The following is a 21,268-nucleotide window of genomic DNA, read 5'->3' on the forward strand; positions in this document are numbered from 1 at the left end:
CGTATAAAATAAAGAAACAAACATGCGAGAAACTACTGTGGAATGTCCTGAATACGACGCAGATTTTAGCTGTAGGATACATTCAAAATGCTGAAGCGTCCTCGTTACTACGTTGGAGATGGCCCTGTTCGAACCCTCGTAGAGTCGGTGCACCGACGGTACGCGTGACCAACATACGACACGGTACACGGCGCGTAAAAGGTACACAGCCCTCCGAGAAATTGGACATCGACGCGGCAGCGTAATAGGCCAGGGGCTCGCTGCACGGAAAGTTCAAGTTACCGTCGCGTTAACGATCCCGAATGATAGCGCTGCGCCTCCGCTTATTACGCCGTTACGTATTTTTACACGCGAAAGGGAAATTACACGGTGTCGAGCCGCGATCGGGACCGAACTCAGCGGTCGTCGGACATCCGTTCGGTTGACGCTGGAAACAGGGTCATTTCACGACCGCGACAAATCGATCACACTTCGCGGTGCATTTCAGTTTAAGTCATTGATTTACTATTTTCAATTTTTGTTTAGGATATACTCGATATTGAACTCCTCTGTCATTTTTAATCATTTAGATGAAAACAAGCTACGTATAAATTAATTGTTATCTCCGAAACTATCAATTGTAGATAAGTTAGGTGCTCACCTGGCTCGAACTGTTCTAAGAAACGACGAGGATAACTTCGTAGCAATCCGAGGGACGAAATTTGAAACAATCCGAAGGACATCGCTGCATTTGTAATGAGATAAAAGGCAGCCGGCCGTACGTCCGACCAACCTGGTCAATTAAGTCGTTGCTGCGCGTTCACCGATCGAATGGACAGACCTCGGCTCGTTAATCCTCTTACCACGGAACAAACTCTACCCGTGTAAACGATTAAAGCGATGACGCAAAGAACCGGCCAACCGGCAACGGCGATCAACACGCGGGAGCTAGCCGTAGGGTACATTTTGTTGCACCGTTGGCGTTGTTACGTGCTGTCGCTGAACGTTCTTGAAACCTTCGAAAAGGACTAAGAGACTTTAAGAGCGTGGTTTCCATGTACAATGATCACCCCGACGTCCATTTGTGACGACGATGTTGATAGCTTGTTATGAGAATCACAAGAACTACGACGATAAAGACCTGTGTGTGTGTGATGTGGACCCTTCATGCAAAACAAAATCTTTGTAAACGTACTTACAAAGATAAACCTAAATATTAGGTTGTCCCAAAAGTTTCTTTCGCTTTATTAATAAGTAATACACGCACAATAGTTTGTGTTTTATGTTACGTTACTAAATTGTGCACGATTCATTTTGCTCCGTTACTGTTACAACATAAATATACATGAAATTAGATGGTCTATTTATATAAACACCACGTCAAATAATTGTGCGCAACTCGCGAAAGAAACTTTCGGGACAACCTAATAGATACAAACAGAAACTTTTATTCTTATTTATCACCTTTGATATCCTATACGAGGCTTCCATCCAAATAAGAATTGTACATCACTCCCCGTAGCTCGAACCCAAGGACCTGCTTCGTTATAAACGCGCCCCAAAACAGGAACGGACGAAAACGAGTGCGCGTAGGGATAAATAAAGCTGCGACTGGCTGTTCGCCTCTCAGTCGACTGAATTAACCGTAATAACAGATGCATTTAGCCGCGACATTCAAAACTTGCGTACGAAATACCATCGGTGTTCCGCTACTCCCACCCTCTCCGTCGTTTCATCCTACCCTGTCGGCCAATTTCCTCACCCCTTTTACCGCCGTCCCGTTCCATCGGTTCTGCCGCGTTGCATATCATTACCATGCAAATACGCCTGGCGTGCGGCAAAGCCCGTGTAAAATCGTCCCTTCCCTCTTCGCTTCGCGCCCCAGCGACATTCAGTCCCCCCTCTCTAACCCCCAACTCCCACGCGGCGGTCCACAAGTCCCCCCTCCACGCCGCGACGGCTACCCAGTCACATATGCAAAACGTGCCACTATTATAATAACATTACGCCGATGAACCTTCCATTGAATATGCGCTCCGCGAGCGTGGATTGCATCGCTAATTACGTACCGGGTGGCGCGATTCGCACGAGACCCTCCCCCTCTCTCCGTGCGATTTTAACCCCTTCGGGCGCGACGCGACTTTCAATCTCAAGTGGCGCGATACGTGGCATGATGTTCAAATTTCAAACTGTTTTCTCATGATAAAAACGAAATTTATATGGGAGAAGGTACTGCGTGTGTTTTTACGTGTTACGTGTTGCAAATATAAATACATATAGAATAGTAATAATGATATAGTACATGTTAGATTGGTTGGAAGATAAAACATAGGAAGATAAACATCGTTCAAGTCTGATTTCTTTACCCGAATCTGGAAAAGTATCGAATTTGCATAAACATTCGCAAGCTAATTATGTAACAGCGAGATAAGGTTTGTAAGAGGCTTGTTTCACAAGAATTAATTCTCTACCGCAACAATTCTTAACCGAAGTGTTCCTAAAAGCCTCGATTAATAACCAACTAACTTCAAGAACAAGAATTACCAATCAAGAGTTACTCGAACACTCCTACACCTCCATCTCGTAGTGTCACAGTTCCTCCCCAAAGCAGTGACACTTTCCAGCCAGGTGGTTTCTCTGGTTCTCTATTTTTATTCGTTGCATTTTGGTAACCGACGTTTGCCCTACACGGATGTCGCGTTGCCGCAATTTGTTTCCAAGTGATGATCGCGGAAAATGCGCGCGACAACCGACACGTAGCGGTATTTTTTTTTTTTTTTTATCGGCGAGGTGGTGTCGTGATTTTCGCGACACGATCCCTCCGGCGTTGCGACTAAATATTGTTGATGTCGCGTCTTTTTCCCTCTGACAGGGAACTCTGTTGCTGGACCGTTGACACGTTTATGGGAAACCAGCAACCCCGCGGACGGGGGTGACGCCCTTGTTTTATAGTTTCGGTGACGGGCGCGGCGCGATCGCGATCCACGCTGCGGCGTTGATTGTCCAGCGTCAAAGGTGGCTGTTATTCGGATAAATTCTAGTTGAAATCATCATCCCATTACAGATTTATTCGAGTGAAATTTTATTAAAATAAACTTGGCGGATTGAAAAAATTAAATTAATGTATGGAATGAAGTTGGGATTTTTCGAAAAGTATTTGCTACAATGAGTAAATTTAAAGATATTTTTCATGCATTTTGTTATAAATTTCAAGTTATGATATCAAACATGAGATCATTACGTTATTGTATGACCTATTAAAATTCTTATCATTATACTATATTCATTATGAAAATCTAAAAAGAATGTACACGTCATGCTACATTGATTCCAAAGGCTGCTTCTAATTGTAAAGTTAATAGAAATGACACAGTTGATAATTAAAACAATCCAAAAAGTGAAATGTATCTTTAAAAATAATTTTATCGCAAAAGATGACATCAAGCACATAATTGACCTAATTTCGAAAAGCAGGTCTCCTTGTTATCAAAATTGTATATGCTTGTTATAAAAGTATTATAATTAATTACTTGTTCGGTTTGGTATTAATTCCTCTTACCTTTGAGAACAGCGACTCTGCTGAAAGATAAGATTTCTACCGAAACGATTTATTAGTTAAATCGTCTCTTCTTAACCGGTTTGATTTAGGCTACGAAATGAGTCAACCGATTTAGTCTCGAGTATCACTTTTTATTTAATCGTCTCTCGTCTCGATTCAGTTATATTCTCTAAGCCTGACAATATTTACACGATTCAACTGTTTCCTTTACTTAAACTTCGCTTTCCGTCTCACTTTTAGGGGACGTAGAAAAATATGACGGTATACTTAAAGACTGATATATAATATATAATATGTATACGTATATACAAAATGTACAAGGGGGAACGCGATACGAATACCGACGTTTATTCTAATTAATGCGCGGTCTTCGTCGTCAAACACGATTGCACGCAGAACGAGCTGGACGAACTCGATTCAAGACTCCCTTTGATAAAAATGATTGCTCGGAACATCGTTCGTCGATTTCGATAACACGCTGATCGGACAGAAACGAAGCATACGCAATTTCCATCGTCGTCGATAGTAGAAATTTCATTATCACTTGCTCCGTTTCGTCCAATACGGATTCGACGATTCTCCGCGCTTGGTTCGTTTCGCTCGTGTAACAACAACAACAATAACAAGAACAACGGCAACAAAACGTCTCTCACAATGTCGCGCAAGAACTATGTACACCCACGTTGAGAAGAGTTCACTTTCGAGAATGATTTCGGTGTTCCGTTGCGGTCTCGTTCAGTACATGACCTCGTAGACGGTCGCCTTCTTGTCACCAGACCCGGTGACAATGTACCTGTCGTCCGCAGATATATCGCAGCTCAGCACCGACGACGATTCCTTCGACTGGAAACAGCACAAGACACGTTCTACGTCAAGACGCGGTCGCGAGGATTTGCAATGGAATGCGACGCTCTCGTATTTTTTGCGACTCTACGCGACTCGAACTTTTGCATTCGACATTTTCCGACTTACATATTCGATAGCTTTAGAAAATATAAACGAGTTTCGAATTTAGGGATTCGTAAGTCATTGAATTATGCAGTGAATGGACGTTCGGAGGAGACATCCCAGAAAGTGCTGATGTTTGTGAATTTTTTCCGGATGTACTAAATGTCTAATGTAAAAATTACAAAGATGTACTAAAGATATATATTTTGAAAAGTATTTCTGCCAATTTTCATTCAAATAGGTTGATTTATATAGAATATATGAAGGTTCACCTAACGTGACACTGAAATTTTCGAACCACATGATGATAATACACTGTTATTATCAATGTATAATAAATTAATCGTTATACACGACATTGTTTTCATTTTGTATATACCTGGAAACAATTTCACTTAAATACAATTTAAAAAACAAAAAAAAAAAAAAAATATGTTCTCGAGAAGAACGAATTTGCCAATTTTCCATACGATGCAAATAGCTTAATACAATGACAAACGTTACTCGAATATTTCCGATTACTTAGTATTCTCAAGAAACCTGTTTTCCCTGGACACCTCCCATAGTCTACCCACTGAACAAGCCCTTTACGATGCTTGCAAACGCTCACCTGGAATATCGAGGCTCCGTAAGGCGTGCGCCACGCGTTCAGCAGATTGTCCTTGCCGGTGGAGACGAACCACTTGCCGCAGGAGGCGAATCTCAGAGACAGGACGCAGGACTCGTGCAAGTGGAGTTGATACTTGTCGGGCTTGGTGGCGTGCAGCACCTCGACGTTCGAGTTCTCCATGCCCACGGCCAACCACTCTCCCGTAGGACAATAGCCCAGAGAGAATATCTGCGAGGTGAAGTCGTGTTGTTGGAGCTGCCTGCCCTCGCGGAGATCCCACGAGCGCACCGTGTTGTCCAGACCACCTGTCCACAGCTTCGAGCCGTCCGCGGAGATGTCGATGCACGACGCGCCGTCCGTGTGACCTTGGAACTGTCTGACCAGCGTCTGATTCTGGAGATCCCAGACGGCGATGTTACCGTCGCTGCAGCAGCTGAAGCAGACCTTCGAGTCGGGCGAGATGGCCAGAGCGTAACAGGCGGGAGCGGAAGAGATTAATTCGGCCTTGATCCTCGGCGTCGGGCTCGCCAGATCCCAGATACTCAGCCGACTGGCCTCACCCCCGACTATCAGGGTCCTACCGTCCGGTAGCAGTTTCACCGACCTGGACATATCGCGTTAAACTCCATTGTAGGAATGTTTTTTACTTTTGACGGGAAAGGTAAGATGATACAGGAGCGAATCCGTGATTATTATTCATATTATTATTATTGTTGTTGTTGTTGTCGTTGTTGTTGTTGTTAAGGTTCCCTTGGTGATGGTGTATTATTATTGGTAATACGTATGAACAGACTGCGGATGTTTGTGCAGATTCGTATAAAGAATTGCGATTTAAACGAAGATATGTTTTAATTTCTAAACAGTGTAACCTGATATTATTAAAGGACAGAGGAAAATTAAAAAATTAAAATTTTTATCGTACGAAATGATACTATTGATGCTTATATTATCGCGGGAAATTCGACCAAGAGCTTGGTTTCGCCAAAATCGAAAGGTGGTAATCATTTTTGCGCGTCGAAATCAGCCGCTGAAGTGCGCCGACGTGATTAGCAACTGCGACCGATGGATCGTAAAGTACCTTTTAATGCGAGGGACGCGCGTGCATTACCGGCGAAACGTATTAAATTTGCCCGGCCGACGTCGGGCATCCGCGTAGCGAAAAAAATAAAAAGATATAATAAAAAAAAAAAATATAAAAAATGTCGCGGCAGGGGTTCAATTACCGCGGGTATCGAACCAGACATTAACAGTCATACCCGACGCGAATATTATTCTACCCTTCGACGTCGAAAACGTGAGCCGCGCGCAAATGCATGGTAAAAATGCCGAACGTCGCGTTTATTCTATCAGCGGGCGGTCCGATGTGATTTTTCAGCGTTTCGCCCACGGAATACAAAATTTCCAATGTTTCGCGTACACACGCGCGCGCGCGCGAAAGCTTTCCCGTTTAACCCTTTCGCTTTGAAACGAGGGGGATTGCCGTCAGGAATGCTCGTGAATATTGTAGAATGAATACGTGACACGATTGTTGTTGTTGTTGCGTGTGACAGGCTGTAACCTATATAAAGAACCGTAACGTGGATATCAATTGATAACTTGTTATACCGAGTCTCTTGCGATCTGCATTCCGCTGACTGTTTATTTGGATTGTTCGTTTGGCATTTAAAATGATATTTTTGGGGGAACAAGAACAACATTCATGAATTTATTAATTGCCACACGATCTGTGATAGAGATGGGGAAGGATTGAATTATTCATAAACTTGAGGATCGAAGCAAACATTGAAATTTCGATATAGTTTGCGATGGGAACAATAGAAATTGGAATATTCGCACAGATTACGATCTAAGCAGTAAAGATTGCATCTTTTACATAGGTTGTGATCCATCGTTAAAAAAAAAGTCACTAAACATGGATCGAAGAAACTGCCTTTAAAGAAAATATTAAAAAATCCAAACAACCCCAAAAGTGCTGTTTAACAATAACCTAAAAATCGTTTCATTCATAGAACTCTTTCTTAACAAATAAAAATGCATATCCATGTGTGATAATTACGAAGTTAACCAAGAGAACCACTGACCTGATGTAGTTATCAGGTTGCAGACAGTCGAGCTGCGATACCGATTTCGTACTTCCTGTACCGCCCTGTCCAATGTCCCAGACCTTGACGCATCCCTTGCCGCCGGTGTATACATACTTGGTCGGATTCGAGATCGTGACGGCGCACACGACCTCCCCGTGACTGAGGGTATTAATTTGCCTCGCATGACGCGGTATCCCTTGTCCGATCAGCGCATCCGGTGGGAAGGGCACCGGCTGCATCTGGCCCTCGCTCGACACGTGGAAGCTGTACGCACTGGAACATCGTGAAAAAAATGCGACTCGTGCGGTGAAACAGGTGTGTTTACCAACGATAGCTGCGCGTTGTTCCGGACACAGCCGATTACCGATCTAGACATCTCGTCTACGTTTAACGAAACTAGATAAGTTAATGGCGAGAACGATGTACTGGCGGGTCTTTCCCTGCATTTATTCGCAACCATTCATTTTCATGAATTGGATGTTCTTTTTTTTTAACGGGGTAAAACGTAAGATTCTGGGTAAGATTAAGGTAAGACTGGGTAAGATTCAACGTTGCATAGGTGAAGAGTGTTCCAGAAAGGGCTTTAGAATTTTCGTTTTTAATCAAATAAGAATGGTATGGATGCATTCAAAAATTCTAAATTCCTTTTTAGAAACCCTCCATTTGCAAGGATAATTAAAAGTATTTTCGTTAATTATTTTTAGGTATGTTATATCGACAGATGTGTGTTAGTACAAGGCTTAATTTTGTTCATCTTGCATGTACACCTTTATAAAGTACTGTAATAAATGAGATAAATAAATATATTGACATATTGAACATATTGAAGTCACGCGAGACACGACCAGTATCGTTCAATGATTTCGTTAATGAATTTTTCGTAGAATGCAACAGTGCTAAATATTCCGGGGTATATTTTCAAACTATCAAAAGATGTAACGACAGTATTCACAGATACTAAAAGCGATTCAAACCAAACATGTCGAGTTTCGAGATTCTCTATTTTTACCTTTTACGCCTGTCTCCTTACTGAAAGAAACACATATTTGCATAAATAATAACGACGCGATATATTCTAAGCACTGATTTAAATATCACGTCACATCCGTGAACGTTCGACTATCTATATTTCTCGCAATCGCGCGCTATCGTGCACATTAGCGGATACGAGAAAAAAAAGCTTTCACTTCCACTATGTGCAATGTTGCCTATCAGTTTTTATCTTCAACATTAATCTCGCCGCGCAGACATTTGTCCTAAAGCAAATATATCGATAGCGCGTCGTATTTCAACCGTTTCCAACTGCAATAAACAACGGGATCGCTGAATTTTCATAGCAAACAAAATCGCTGATAACGGGCCCCGCCTCCAGAGCAAACGAACGTCAAACGGCGTTCAACAAAAACCGCATTGTACCTTGCATCGACGTCCGATCTTTCGCTAGAAATGCAACAGAGTACGCGTTCAATGGCATTCGTCACTGTAACGTATCGCGAATGCACCTTTCCAGGCGTGAAAACCGAAATCTTCGACAAACAAACGCGTTCCTTATCGCGACGACTCGAAACCGCCGACTGGAAACTTCCACGTTGCGCGCAGAATTTCGGAGAGATTTGTTGAACAAATTCTTTATTCCTCCGTGGCCCGTAAACTTGTTAAATATTAACTTTCGATATCCCTCGTTAAATATTAAACGTCGCGCAATCGAATTATCTTATCTTGAGACACCGTCGGTACCAAGACGTTTTTCATCCGCGCGAGAGCAAACAGCTGTGTGGTTACTTAGTCTTCGTTCGATTTAGATTTGTTTGAAGAACTGGCATCGAGGGCCTCGGGAACGCGGCCGTCACTCGTCTAACCTCTACGAGACGTCGATATCGAGTGACAAGGTAAATCTTGATAATTTCGAACGAGCCACGATTTCGTTGAGAGTGATCTGGGTTTTGAACTTGACGATTTGGAGTTAGAGAAAAAATGTGTGGGCTAGAGGTGTGGTAAATAAAGGGAGAAGAGTGATAACGGTGGGCGTTTGCATTTAGAAACGATGCCCCAGGAAAGATTTATGTATAGTTTGTCAAATTGTTACAGAGACTGAGGAGATTTCTCTATTTTAAGAAAACAACAACGTTAGTGTTAGATAACGTTAGTTTTAGTGTGCCTCTAATATTTCGAACTTGGTAGCGGTACATACTGAATAGTTAATTCAATTGTGGAGCCATATAATTAATTTGTACACCTAAGAATTTTCGATTTGTTGGATATTTATATTCAAATAAATATATATGGAACAGAGTAATGTTCCCACTGCGTATTTATTATGGATAAAAACAAAACAAGGTAAACGTAAGGTTAAGTATGTACAACGATGTGAGGTTGCTAGTAACACGGTCAGCTAGGCAACCTCTCGGTTTGCAAGCGCGGATAGAACTGCCTGTCGCACAAAATTCGAAGCTATTCCTCGGGTCGTCTTCGATATCCAGGTAGTCGACAGCGTCGACGAGTGTCCCGATTGTGCGAACACGGTTTATGACGCTAAGTCTAAATTGCCGTGTTAGGCTCACGTATCGAGTGCGTACAGTTATTCAGGGGAAGCAAAAATATCTAGCAACCTCAATAAAGCCCGAGTTTGGCGACGAACTCGGTGTCGCATCTGGCTGTGGAGTTTTTCCTACAGTATTCAAAATACTAGTTGATTTTAGCTAAAATCCAACGCGATTATTTTAACTACTTAAAATTTGATGTCGAATAAATTTGAAGTCTATTATTTCAGAACTAAGGAAGTTGGTATTCTAACGTTACAAAATGATAGACATTTTTACTTAAACTAGTGTTCAAATCATCGAATGTGAAGGTACAATAATCCTAATCCTAATCATTAAATTCACCCTTTAATAACCACTGATCCTAACAAACTAAAAATGTGTAAATATAAAACTAATTAACATTCCTTACTATTTACACTGAATACTCCCAACGGAAGATATAGAATGAACTGCTCCAGCTAAAGAATGTTTCCATCTAAAAAAAGAAAAATCTCATCCCGAAATGGGTTAAGCATTCGAGAGCTACAAAGATTCCAGAACTAATTAGTCTTTGACGCTAGACCATGGGCCACCTTAACCGTTAGTCACTGTCAGCTAATTTCCAAGAATGCCAAGACTATCCTCGAAAGGGCGAAATTAACAGCCGTTCCTCTGCTAAAGCTACACCGTTCGACTAGTCACTCCCACGAAACCACAGGTTCTGCCAATCACTCTGCCAGTCATCTGTCTGCTCTTTGTAGAAATAACAGATCCGTCGGAACTTGTCTTAATGTCAGGAATAATTTCACGCGTCACTGACAGAACGCCAACTTTCGTATGGGCAATATTGAAACACTCGAACTTTCATCGAGAACTCAGTCAATCATTCGACAGCACATGCTCGTTTCTACAGGGTGGCTCAAGAATCAACTTGCACACCTTCATTAAAGTTTCCTCTTGATTGTGAGCTCCTATTTTTTGTAAACAAAAGTTACGTGGAGACACGTTCTGTAACCCATACAGTCAGTCTCATAAATATTCATATCCTTTATTAAAGAAGTTTGTCTAAATCAAATAATAGGTTCGATGTTTCCAAATCAATGTTTCATTAGAACGTATATGTACATGGGTAAACTTTACATTTGTACAGACATCACGAAGACTTTATTTGGAAACATCAAACCTATTATTTAATTTAGATAAATTCCTTCAATAAGCACAGAGGGTACAAATACTTATCGGCCCGACTGTATGTTCCTTTTACAAATGGAGTTTTAGTAATTTTAACTATAGAATTTAATATTTACGTATTATTTATTTTCGTGTTTTATATCAAAATTTACGAATTCTATTCAGAGTTATTTTCATTCATTCCTAGTCCTCAAAATCGTTGACGTTTTAGCGAGAAGCTCTGTCAGCCAGTGTATGGGGTGACGTGGCGTCAGCGATGGGCAAAACCCTAGAACATTTTCCAAAGAAGGAAAAGAGACCAACATATCGGCAAGCTTCAGATTTATTCGAAGTCTAGGGTTTTGCCCATCGCTGCGTGGCGTTCAGCTTGTTAAAAAATGTAGTCGGATCAATTGGTCCAAGAAGAGTGGAATAGTACTCACGGTTTGCCTCCAGGTACAGCGACCGATCCCATGGGAGTCCTCATGGCCACGTGGGGGTCGTACAGTTGCTGAAGCGAAGGTGGAGCTCTAGGCGCCACGTAGCCGTTATAACCCATCATGTCGACGTGTGGATGTTGACCAGCTGGTCCCAGATGGTGGGACGGTGGCCCAGGGGGATAGTGAGGCGGATAGGCGCTGGGTACACCAGGAGGCGGCGGTCCTTGATGGAGCTTCGCCGATCCCGAAGGCTTCAGACCGGATCCACCCAGCGCGGAGCCCGAGGTTGGCGTCAGGGGCTTCGAGATCGGTGTCGTTGGCTTCTCCCGTTCCTCCATCTTCTTCGCTGATGGTGTGCTGGCGTTGCTGCTGGTCCCACTCCTCGGCGAGTGCGGAGGAACGTCTTTCTTCGTCTGCACGCCTGCACCCATCGCTGGCACCACTTTGTCCAAGCCGTTTTCTCGAGGCGATGACGTGCCGTTCACCACTGGGCTGGTAGGTCCCTCGCTGGCGTCGTCCACGACTAGATCCTGGTCACTCTTCTCGCCGTCGCTCTGCAACGTCAACGTTTGAAATTGGTTAGTTTACTCGTTCGATGGAATGCCGGTTTTAATCCAAATCCGGGGATTTTAGGTGATCTCATTAGATAGCAGAAGAGATGATCGATTTCGATTAATGGAAGCTTGATGGGATATACGAGTAAAGGTAGGAAGATTTTCCAGTGCAAGTCAATCTTGGATCGAGTTTCGATTATTTGAACTGTAGTCACCTGCATATCTGGTAATAGTGAACTTAACGTAGGACTTGACATAGGGAAATTAACGGAATTGTAAAAAGAAAAAAGAAAATGTAGTATGTCGGATTGGCTATAGTTTGGAACAACTAATTTTACGATGTCTCATTATTGTCTTCCAGCAGCGCTGATCCTCCGTAGGAGGCCCAAATGAATAAGTACGGTCAGTTAATTCGTTTATACCCCCCGAGGAGGGCTACTATATAGCCTAAACGTAGTTAATAAATAGTCCCCTGAAATGAATGCTCCGTTATACCGATGAAACTCATACCTCCGCCTTAACTGAAGATCGTTAACAAACTTGTTAAAATTTTGAGAAACAGTTACGTAACGAAACGCGTCTGCGATCGTTCACGAAGGATCAGGAATATTACAGGAATTTTTAATTTTTGAATCGCGTTAAATCTGCTTCGTTAAATCTGACATCGTTTAGCGAAGAGTCAACGGAATGAAGGATTTACTATCTGAGAAACATGTTTGAAGAAACCACTATCCAGAGTTTGCATATCTAAGTTACATATTGATAATGCTAATCAGCGTTATCTTATTTAACAGGCACGAACACTGTTACAATGATAGCGTTATCGCCCGGGCGTAATTACTGCATAAATCGGAGATGGATAGAATATTCATCTAAATAAAACAATTCGATTAACGCATAAAAGAACTTTTGATCCGTTCTAATTCCAATAAAAATTACGACCAGAGTTACATAAACACGGTAAGTTTCGTATTGCACGATTAGCAAGTCATATATCTTGTGATCAGCCTTTCTGAAGTTGATATTCATTGATTCTTAATAAAAAAAAAACACCTCATACACGACTGTGAAACTTTTGCCTGTATTATATGTACAGGGTGTCCCAAAAGTCGGGGAGGAGCCGGAAATGGGAGGTAGCTGAGACGATTCTGAACAACAATTTCCTTTGCAAAAATGTCGGATGGGGCTTCGTTAAGGAGATATTAAGAGAAAACCCCGACCAATCAGAGCGCGCGTAGACCGTTGGAGCGGCCGCGGTAGCGAAGGTTACGAAGCCCCATCCGACATTTTTACAAAGGAAATTGTTATTCAGAATCGTCTCAGCTATCCCCCATTTCCGGCTGCTCCCCGACTTTTGGGACACCCCGTATATTGCTGCTTTCATTATGAAGAAATTATAATTGTAAATTTGTGTTTGTGATTTTTTTGTAATTTTGGTGAAAATAAAGCATTATACAAAGACTTCTTATTCAAGACTTATCCATTGTTCGCATAAGATTTTGCTCCTCTCTAGATTGAAATATCTCAGGATCCAAGCAATAGGGGGTTAAAGACGAACAACGAAGAGTATAGAGCTGTACTTACGTGACCAATGTCTTTATCCTGCTCCTTTTTCATTTTCTTGATGTGCATGGGATGGTCATGGTGATTCTGTGAATGATGGGAATGGTGCGTCTCCTGCGGTGTCCGTGGACGACTGTACTTATCGCCAGGCGATATCGAACTTCTCTGTAACGTGACGAAAATTACGCGTTACGCGTTGCTCGTACACGTTCCCGAATGTCGTAGACAGAAAATATATACAAACGTGTTAAAAAAATAGCAGAATCATCGATAAGTGTGGCCAAGTCAGGATCGCATCGTGACACTTATTGACCGAAGGAAGTGAATTTTAATTGCCTTTATTTCCACTCGAATCGAAACTTATTGGACTTATGTTGACATTGGAGCGAACAGTTTCTAGAACTCATGACGATAACGTGACAGATATTGAACAAATTTTCGCGACACTTATCGACGACTCGCTATAACTGACCTTGAAAACCAGAGTGGTCTAAGTAACATTTTTTTAAGAATTGAGTTATGGCCTAAAGCGCATAGCTGATACGATGTTCCTTAATCATTAACAAATGGCGGCATTGAACTGTAACGAATTTTTATCTAAATGATTCAATTTTTGTTTATAAACTCAGTACCGTAATTTCGCAAATAGGCTACTCTGGTTCTCGTGGGCTCGTATGTTTCAAGTTAAATTTTGCCGATATTCTAAAAGAAACTCGAACATCCTTTTACAAGTTTTAGTTTAAAAATAACACCATCTTAAGCGCGATAGATATCCCAAGCAAAAATAACATTTAAATACATCATAAGCCTCGCCTGTACACTCTCGTTTTGTTTGAGAACTATGAGAATATACTCGCGAAAGTTTTACGACTGTCTAATACTTTTGAACACACAAGTAGATGTTTCGTTGTCTAACGCAACGTTGAAACGGGTATTTGATTTACACGAACGATTAAACGGACGAAGAAGCGTCCCGAACGATAACCGACGAAGACACACTGCACGAACAGAAGTATATACGTTTACACACGGCCGTTAATCTCTAGTTAAATAACAGACAACTGGCGTGGACTGAAACAACGGATTACCCACCAGTTTCCTGCGGTCCGATCAACGTGACAAAACCGTAATTACCTGCGTCGACGATTATTATCAATTGTCACGCGAGCGCGTTCGCGATAATCGATTTCGAATTCGCCGCGCCGACCGGACGCCTCGTTTCAAAGGCATCGAAACGTAATTTTCAACGCTTCGCGTTCTTGAATAAAACATCTCCAACATCGCGCACGAATGGCTCGTAATGGTTTCGAAACACGGAATAACGATTCTCCGCTGACGTTTGAATAAAGGTTTTCAATTCCCTCTTAACCGCCCGCGGGGAAAAAAAAACTTCCACCGTTGTTCGCGTCAAAATTCCAATTGCATTACTTATCGCGCTTTCGCATACTTGGCGTTACTCGTAGCATGAATAATTTACGTAGATCCGATTGTTTAACGTAGAAATACTGATTAGTGTTGGGTAAAATAATTGACATATGAATTTTGAATATATTTTAAGGGACTGATTTATATGTTCTTACTATGCGACACTCATCGATAATGTATCATCGCTATTTGTATAGGAATTAATAGCACAAATGGAAATAGACACTTTACGTCAATTCATTAGACTATCAGTAAGATGTCAAGAAATTACCAGAGTTAGTAGTTTATAGTAATGAGAATTGGTAGCTCGAATAGAAGACCATCGATACAGATAATGTCCAATAGATGAGACTACCAAAATCGTTCCTAAATATTTATTCCGATTATTTATCAAACTTCGTACTCCCCAAATGCTTCAATCACCGATAATATCCACTATCGAAACCCTATACCCAATAACTCAGCATCAAATCCGAATTTTTGGTGGCGTGAGCCGCGGCACGCGACAAGACCCATCGAGCACCGTTCGATTCGTAACGGAACGTAAACGGAGTCGTCGGTGGACAGCGTGTCCGCGCGTGTGTACGCAAAAGCTCGATGAAAAAGAGGAAAGCACGAGAGTGGAGGCCCGCGGGTGGCGGCTAGGAATACCACGCAGAGGAAGAGTATTAAAGGAAGCACGAATCCAGGAGGTAGAGGGCAAAAAGGGGTAAAAAAGGAATGGAAGGAAGATGCTTCGGGAAGAGGTTGATAATGATTATAGAGTCGGCGCAGCGCGGTAGAGAACGGGACGAGGAGACACGCACACAGTCTAGCGCGCGCAACACACGTACAAGGAGAGAAACAGGAACGAGGGAACCGAGGAAACTGCCCGAGGATCGGTCGAATAAGGAGAGAGGAAAATAGAATAGCGAGAGGCAGAATGAGAGGGCGTCGATGGGCGTTTCGCGGTCCCGCGATGATTACAGGCTCGGCAAACCTATAATACACGCTGGCTATCTCCCCTTTTCCCTCCTTCTTTATGGCTGGCCCGCTCTTTCCATTATTTTTTTTTTTTTTTCGTCCGCCTCCCTTTCCACGACAATCCCTCGTTTCGTCTCTGTTCACTCTGTTCTCTGTTCTCCGCTTCGTTCCTCCTGGGCGCGCGAGCCCTGGCGCGAGAAGGTCGCGTTACTTGCATTTTCTACGGGCGAACACCGCGGCGCGCCTAACCCCTCGGCTACGAAAAGAAAAGTTTTCTGGACGAGGATCCTATCCCTTCGAGCGCCGATACGAATCGAGCCTAGCATTCGTCTGTAATTACTTTCGTAACTTTAATGTTATCTGCTCTGCTCGGCTGCGGGTATCGCTTCTATCCCCGCGGGAATTTCGAGCCGTTCCACTGGTCGGTTCAGCGGGTGGGCTTTTGTTTCGCGAAACCACGAACGAGGCAGCTGATAGCGATGGGATTAAGCATCGCGCGAGCGGGATCGAGTCCTTCACGAGTGGAAACGAGTGGAATCGGGCCGGCCTAGCGCTGGCTCGCGAGATGAATGAATGAATGAATGAATTAGTGTAGGCCATTGGCAGATGTGCCGTTTTGTTTTGGTAATAAGGAAGTTAATTGGATGGTTCATTGCAGCATCAGGACTTTGTTTATCGTAAGGCATTCGGCAGGTGGAGAGTGATACTAAGCGGTAGGTAAGCCTGGGATAGGTGCGCTATTTTGTTTTAGAGATCTCAGGTCTTGAAGATCTAACCCAGGCCTAACCGAATAAGAGCCAACTGTGGTAGAATCTCGATTATTGCAAACTCGACTGTAGCATCAGAGTCGCGTTTAATGCAATGCATTATAGGGTGAAATATTTTTGTTAATGGAACAATGGAATTTAATGTAACGCAGGAGTCTAAACGAAAGTCACAAAGATTCGAACCCACGCGATCCTGGGATCCACCGTCGACCGTTTTACCTAAACGATCAATCCCGTGCCCCACGTTTCGTGTTGTCGTTTGACTGCTTAATTCTTGAGTATGCGAGGCACGGATAAAACAGTAATGTATTACTGTAATACGTTCGTAATACGAAGCCTTGAATTATGACTTTAACGGTGGTTGATTTTGTTATACCATTTCTATTTTCGAAACTCTTTACATGTACTTTGAGAAACATAATCTCGAGTATGGTAATTGATTCGAAATCGCGAGTGCGTTTGAAACTTGATCCCATCGCTAGCAGTCAATCGACGCGCGTGGAAGGTGATCTCGTGTTGGAATCCGAGGCGAGAGACTCGTGGACCGTTTATACCGCAACAATGTAATGTTTCGACGGTAGTTTCTATATACCACGAGGGTGGTAACGAGAGCTCTAAGACTGACAGTAATTGACACCAAGTGCTGACTGCTGGACGTGTAGTAACTCAACTGCAAGGATCATCTGCCGCGAGAGTGGGATTGAGTTATGCGTTAGCTATGAATGAACACCGTTACCTGCAATGATACCGAGTTCATACCTTTCCACGTTGTTTATCTCATCCGTAACTATATTTCCTATCACTCTGCTAACTCCTATTCTACTTGTTCACTGTCACCTATTTTTACCCGGATTCGCCATACTTCAAAATACCAAACCTCACTCTCTTATCTTTTAAGATTCCAGCTATATCTCCGTTAATGTTATTTTTAAACAATCATACAGAATATTATGTATTCAAGCCAAAACGTAGTTTACCCAAGTTTATATGAAACACGATAAAATAAATTTTCTACCATTGATATAACGAAAAAAAAAAACAAACAGTTTTTATTTTCAGAAGCGATCCCATGAAATTGGTTTGGATCAGAAAATCTCTCTTATTTACAGAAGTACTCCGAGTGCAAAGGCTGGAAACATCGATATCATCGAGCAGTTATTTTTTATCTCGCCCGAGGGATTAAAATTCATCAGGGCGCCTCGTTTTGTCGGCGGACAAAAAACGGCGAGGTGGTAAAAAGTCGAAACACGAAACCGGTACCGGTTAGGATTTTTTCTGAGCCGCTCTCTTTCCCGTACGCCACTTTGTGCCTCTTCTGCGTTCGTCGAAAACATAATTGCGCGTACAGTGCCTACTCGTCGGCGAAGTACGGCTAAAGCACTCGTTGTACCCTTCACGCGCACGGAAAGTTACGCGCGTGTAACGTACCTGTAATACACGGGGTCATGTCGCGAGTGCTCGTGGCGTCGAGCACGTTGTACCGTGCAACGTTAAGTTGCGTATGCAGGCGCTGTACACGGTGCCCCTGGGATTATAGGAGCGGTCGTCGAAAGTGCATAATTTCAAGCATACGTCGAGGGAAACATACAAAAAAAAAAAAAATAATTGCGCGACGAACAAAGGAGTCCAGTGGATTTGTTTTCGCGAAGATAGGGGAGGCTTTTATTAAGAGAGACAAGCCACCTCGGACGCGAGAAAATTATAGTTTCGTTCAATAATTTTTATTTCGAAAACAGTTAGCTTTATGAAAGATCTGTTTGCTGGGGTTTATTCTGTATGTATCGAACGATAGAAAAATAATTTTTATTTGCGTTTTTTTTTTTTTTTATTTTATAAATATAAAAGATCGATGCTGGAGCCATTAACTTGGCATTCCCTTTAAATTGGCATTCTATTCGTAGAAAATGTCCTCATCTTCTTTCTCAATAATATCCATTTTACAAACGTAATAGTTATCGCTCCTTCTACAGAAAACTTACTTTTAACATCTATTTGAACTAATAAAAACCACGGCACCTGTTTAACGCGTTAATAAATGCTAGCATCTACTGAACTCACATAGAGGATACTTTCCTTCGGTTGTATCGAAATAATTTTAATCGATTCGCGAAAAGCAGGGGCCAGGGTAATTTCTGCAGGTTCGTTTGCTCGGCACGACTGGATTATTTATCTACGTCATTAAATCCTTGAAAATTCCCGACGGAAAACAGCCATGCGAAACGGATAAACGGCGGGAAAAAAAGCCCATCCACGTTTATTTGTTTATTCATGCCGATAGATTGCACGTTTGAACTTCAACGGATAATCCGATTGTTAACTCGACGTTTCGATAAATGATTTGTCTGCGTTTCAGCGGCGAAATATTTACCGGTACGCAAAACGCGGTGGTGAACGGGGCGGGGGAGGGGAGGGGAGCGGCCATAAATCTCGGACACATATTATTGTTTCATCCGTGATAAAACAGCGTCGCGCTGACATAATTTCATTTGCGCAGTAAACCTTAATTACGGTACGCGAAAAATAAAGCCCGCCTCTCTCTCACTTCCACCCCTCGTGTTCGCTGGTTCTTCCCCGGTTGTGAAGTTCGAAAACACCGACAAAGCGCGACCAGCGTCGACGCCTCTTCGACGTCGATTAATAATTTAATCTGGGAACGACGACGTCACCGAAACGCGATTTTCGCGTCGATACGCGCGTTTCTGACGGCGTCAATTATCCGCTAAAAGCGAAAGAACGGCGTTTAAAAAACGAACCGGTGAATAAAATAGGTGCACAAGGGGAGAAGGTAATCGTATCATTTCCTGCTGGGCGATGAAAAATTAATTAAACGCAGTGGCCATCCGAGCATTATTGTTCTTTGGAATCGTTGACGAATATTTTAATTAAACGGTGTTTGTGATCTTCTTTGGCAGTTGGGAAATATTACGTGACGATTGCGGATGTTTATGCAAATTCATGTATTCATGGATACAGACAAAAAAAAAAAAAAAAAGATTTGAACTTAAAAGTTTGTCCTTTTGAATGGTGTAACGTGTATATATTATCGTTGCTATATTACATACTTTTTTGTATGTATGAACAATTTCATAGATTTTTTTATATTTTCGTTTAGTGCATAAGAATCCGCAGGCTAGTGATTTTTGAGGAATGTGGAAAATATGAAAGTGAAATATAGCGTATACCCTTATGTACCCTTTCCCAAAAGATAAACGCACGATGGTGAGAGAAAACAGTGGGGGAGAGAATAAATTAGAATGGAAGAAAAAAAAAAACAGAACGAAATATTTCTACTCACGTGTCTCTCCTCGGTCGAGCTGAGACCTGTAACGAGACAAATGCAAACAATCGTCAGTCAAAAAAGCCGTGCGGAACGTTTCCAACGGGAAAATGATTTTCATGCACCGGGTCTCTCGACGTGTCGACGAGGGGACGTGGTGTGCGTGGGGTGGGTTTTGGGGGAGAGAAAAAAAAAATCATCAAAATCCCGGCCACCGCGTCGCCCGATAAAATGTTAATAACGTGCCCATAAAAGGGAGGAATACAGAGAGCCAGAGAGGGTGCGAGAGGGTGGTCGCCGCGGGGTGTGGGGGATGCGGATAGGTGGAAGGGCAACCGGCGCCCGTATAAATGATCTTCATGCATATTTATGCGCTTTTCGCTCAAAACCGCCGGTGTCCGCTAACAGGGTGACGCAAACACGCTCACCAATCCCCTCGCTCACCTTCCCGCCCCTGCGTGGAAAGCGGATACCCGAAAAGCGCTTTGAAAATTTCCAGTCGAGCGATCCGTGAGCCGCACGCTCGCGTCACGTCGGCTACATATTTTTTTTCTCACCCCTCGTCGGAACCACCCCCGTTCGACCCGCGCGACCCACCCAGTGACGGGCTAAGATCCCTTGGACCCCTGGACTGCGAATGTCACAGGGCCTTGAATAATATTTGCGATGAGGGGAAAAAGTAATTCGAGGAAAATCAAGTTTTGTTTTAAAGAGACTCATCGTTTGACTTTCCAGGGCCTCTATAAAATGGTTAGATAAAGTTTTACGTGGATACTTTAAACTGTAGACACAAAAATTTAATTCAAGGGTGAGAGATATTGTTCATCTACTCGATAATTTATAGGTATGTTTAGGGGTGATCTGGGAAGTTCAATGATAAGTTTGTTTTTTAATAAGGCAACTGGGATTATTATTTTGTATTGTTATATTTTAGTTGAAACGTAGATGATAGATTTAGTGTTAATATTGTCACTTTAATGTTTACGTCCAAAAGAATATATTAATTATATCACGTTGACTGTATTTGCACACATTTGCTAAAAATTGCCCAATTCGTCAATTTTCCCGATATATCGATGCACAAAACATTCAGAAGTCTCGTAGCACATCGGCAAAACGTGAGAAACGTACAAGAATTCCCTTTTGAAACTATTTCAAGGCTCGAAGCCCCTCGGAATCGGCTCTGGAGACGCCACCCCCGTTTTTCGGTGGCGCGCACCCCGACACGCTCAACTCGTGCTCTTTTTTTTTTTTCCAACCCCTCGGGCACGGCAGGGTATCGCGAAAGCGGGATCAAACGGATGACGGTGACAAAAAGAGAAAAATCCGCTTCGATGGTCGCTCGTTCGCGACGTGGAACGCGCTCGCAGGTGAGATTCGTTATATTGGGGTGGCTAAGGGGCGTGG

The 21,268-nt window shown here is 42.7% G+C and overlaps 1 protein-coding gene across 2 annotated transcripts in view; it reads right to left on the minus strand.

Moving 5' to 3' along the window:
• Positions 1 to 2,603: 2,603 nt before the first annotated feature.
• The window catches only part of LOC128893327 (protein groucho-like), a 73,587-nt gene continuing 54,922 nt past the window's right edge, over positions 2,604 to 21,268 (minus strand). Inside the window, exons 7-12 of one of the 2 annotated variants that reach the window (XM_054154213.1) lie at positions 19,880 to 19,905; positions 13,451 to 13,594; positions 11,316 to 11,866; positions 7,178 to 7,453; positions 5,097 to 5,700; positions 2,604 to 4,381 (exon numbers count right to left, since the gene is read on the minus strand). In XM_054154213.1, coding sequence (XP_054010188.1) covers positions 4,274 to 4,381; positions 5,097 to 5,700; positions 7,178 to 7,453; positions 11,316 to 11,866; positions 13,451 to 13,594; positions 19,880 to 19,905 — 1,709 coding nt within the window. In that variant the 3' untranslated portion in view covers positions 2,604 to 4,273. The remainder of the gene's footprint in view (positions 4,382 to 5,096; positions 5,701 to 7,177; positions 7,454 to 11,315; positions 11,867 to 13,450; positions 13,595 to 19,879; positions 19,906 to 21,268) is intronic. The other variant, XM_054154214.1, reaches the window with a different exon arrangement.

This window comes from Hylaeus anthracinus, unplaced genomic scaffold, assembly GCF_026225885.1.
Source record: "Hylaeus anthracinus isolate JK02 unplaced genomic scaffold, UHH_iyHylAnth1.0_haploid 27353, whole genome shotgun sequence".
In the NCBI taxonomy this organism is placed as follows: Eukaryota; Metazoa; Arthropoda; class Insecta; order Hymenoptera; family Colletidae; genus Hylaeus; species Hylaeus anthracinus.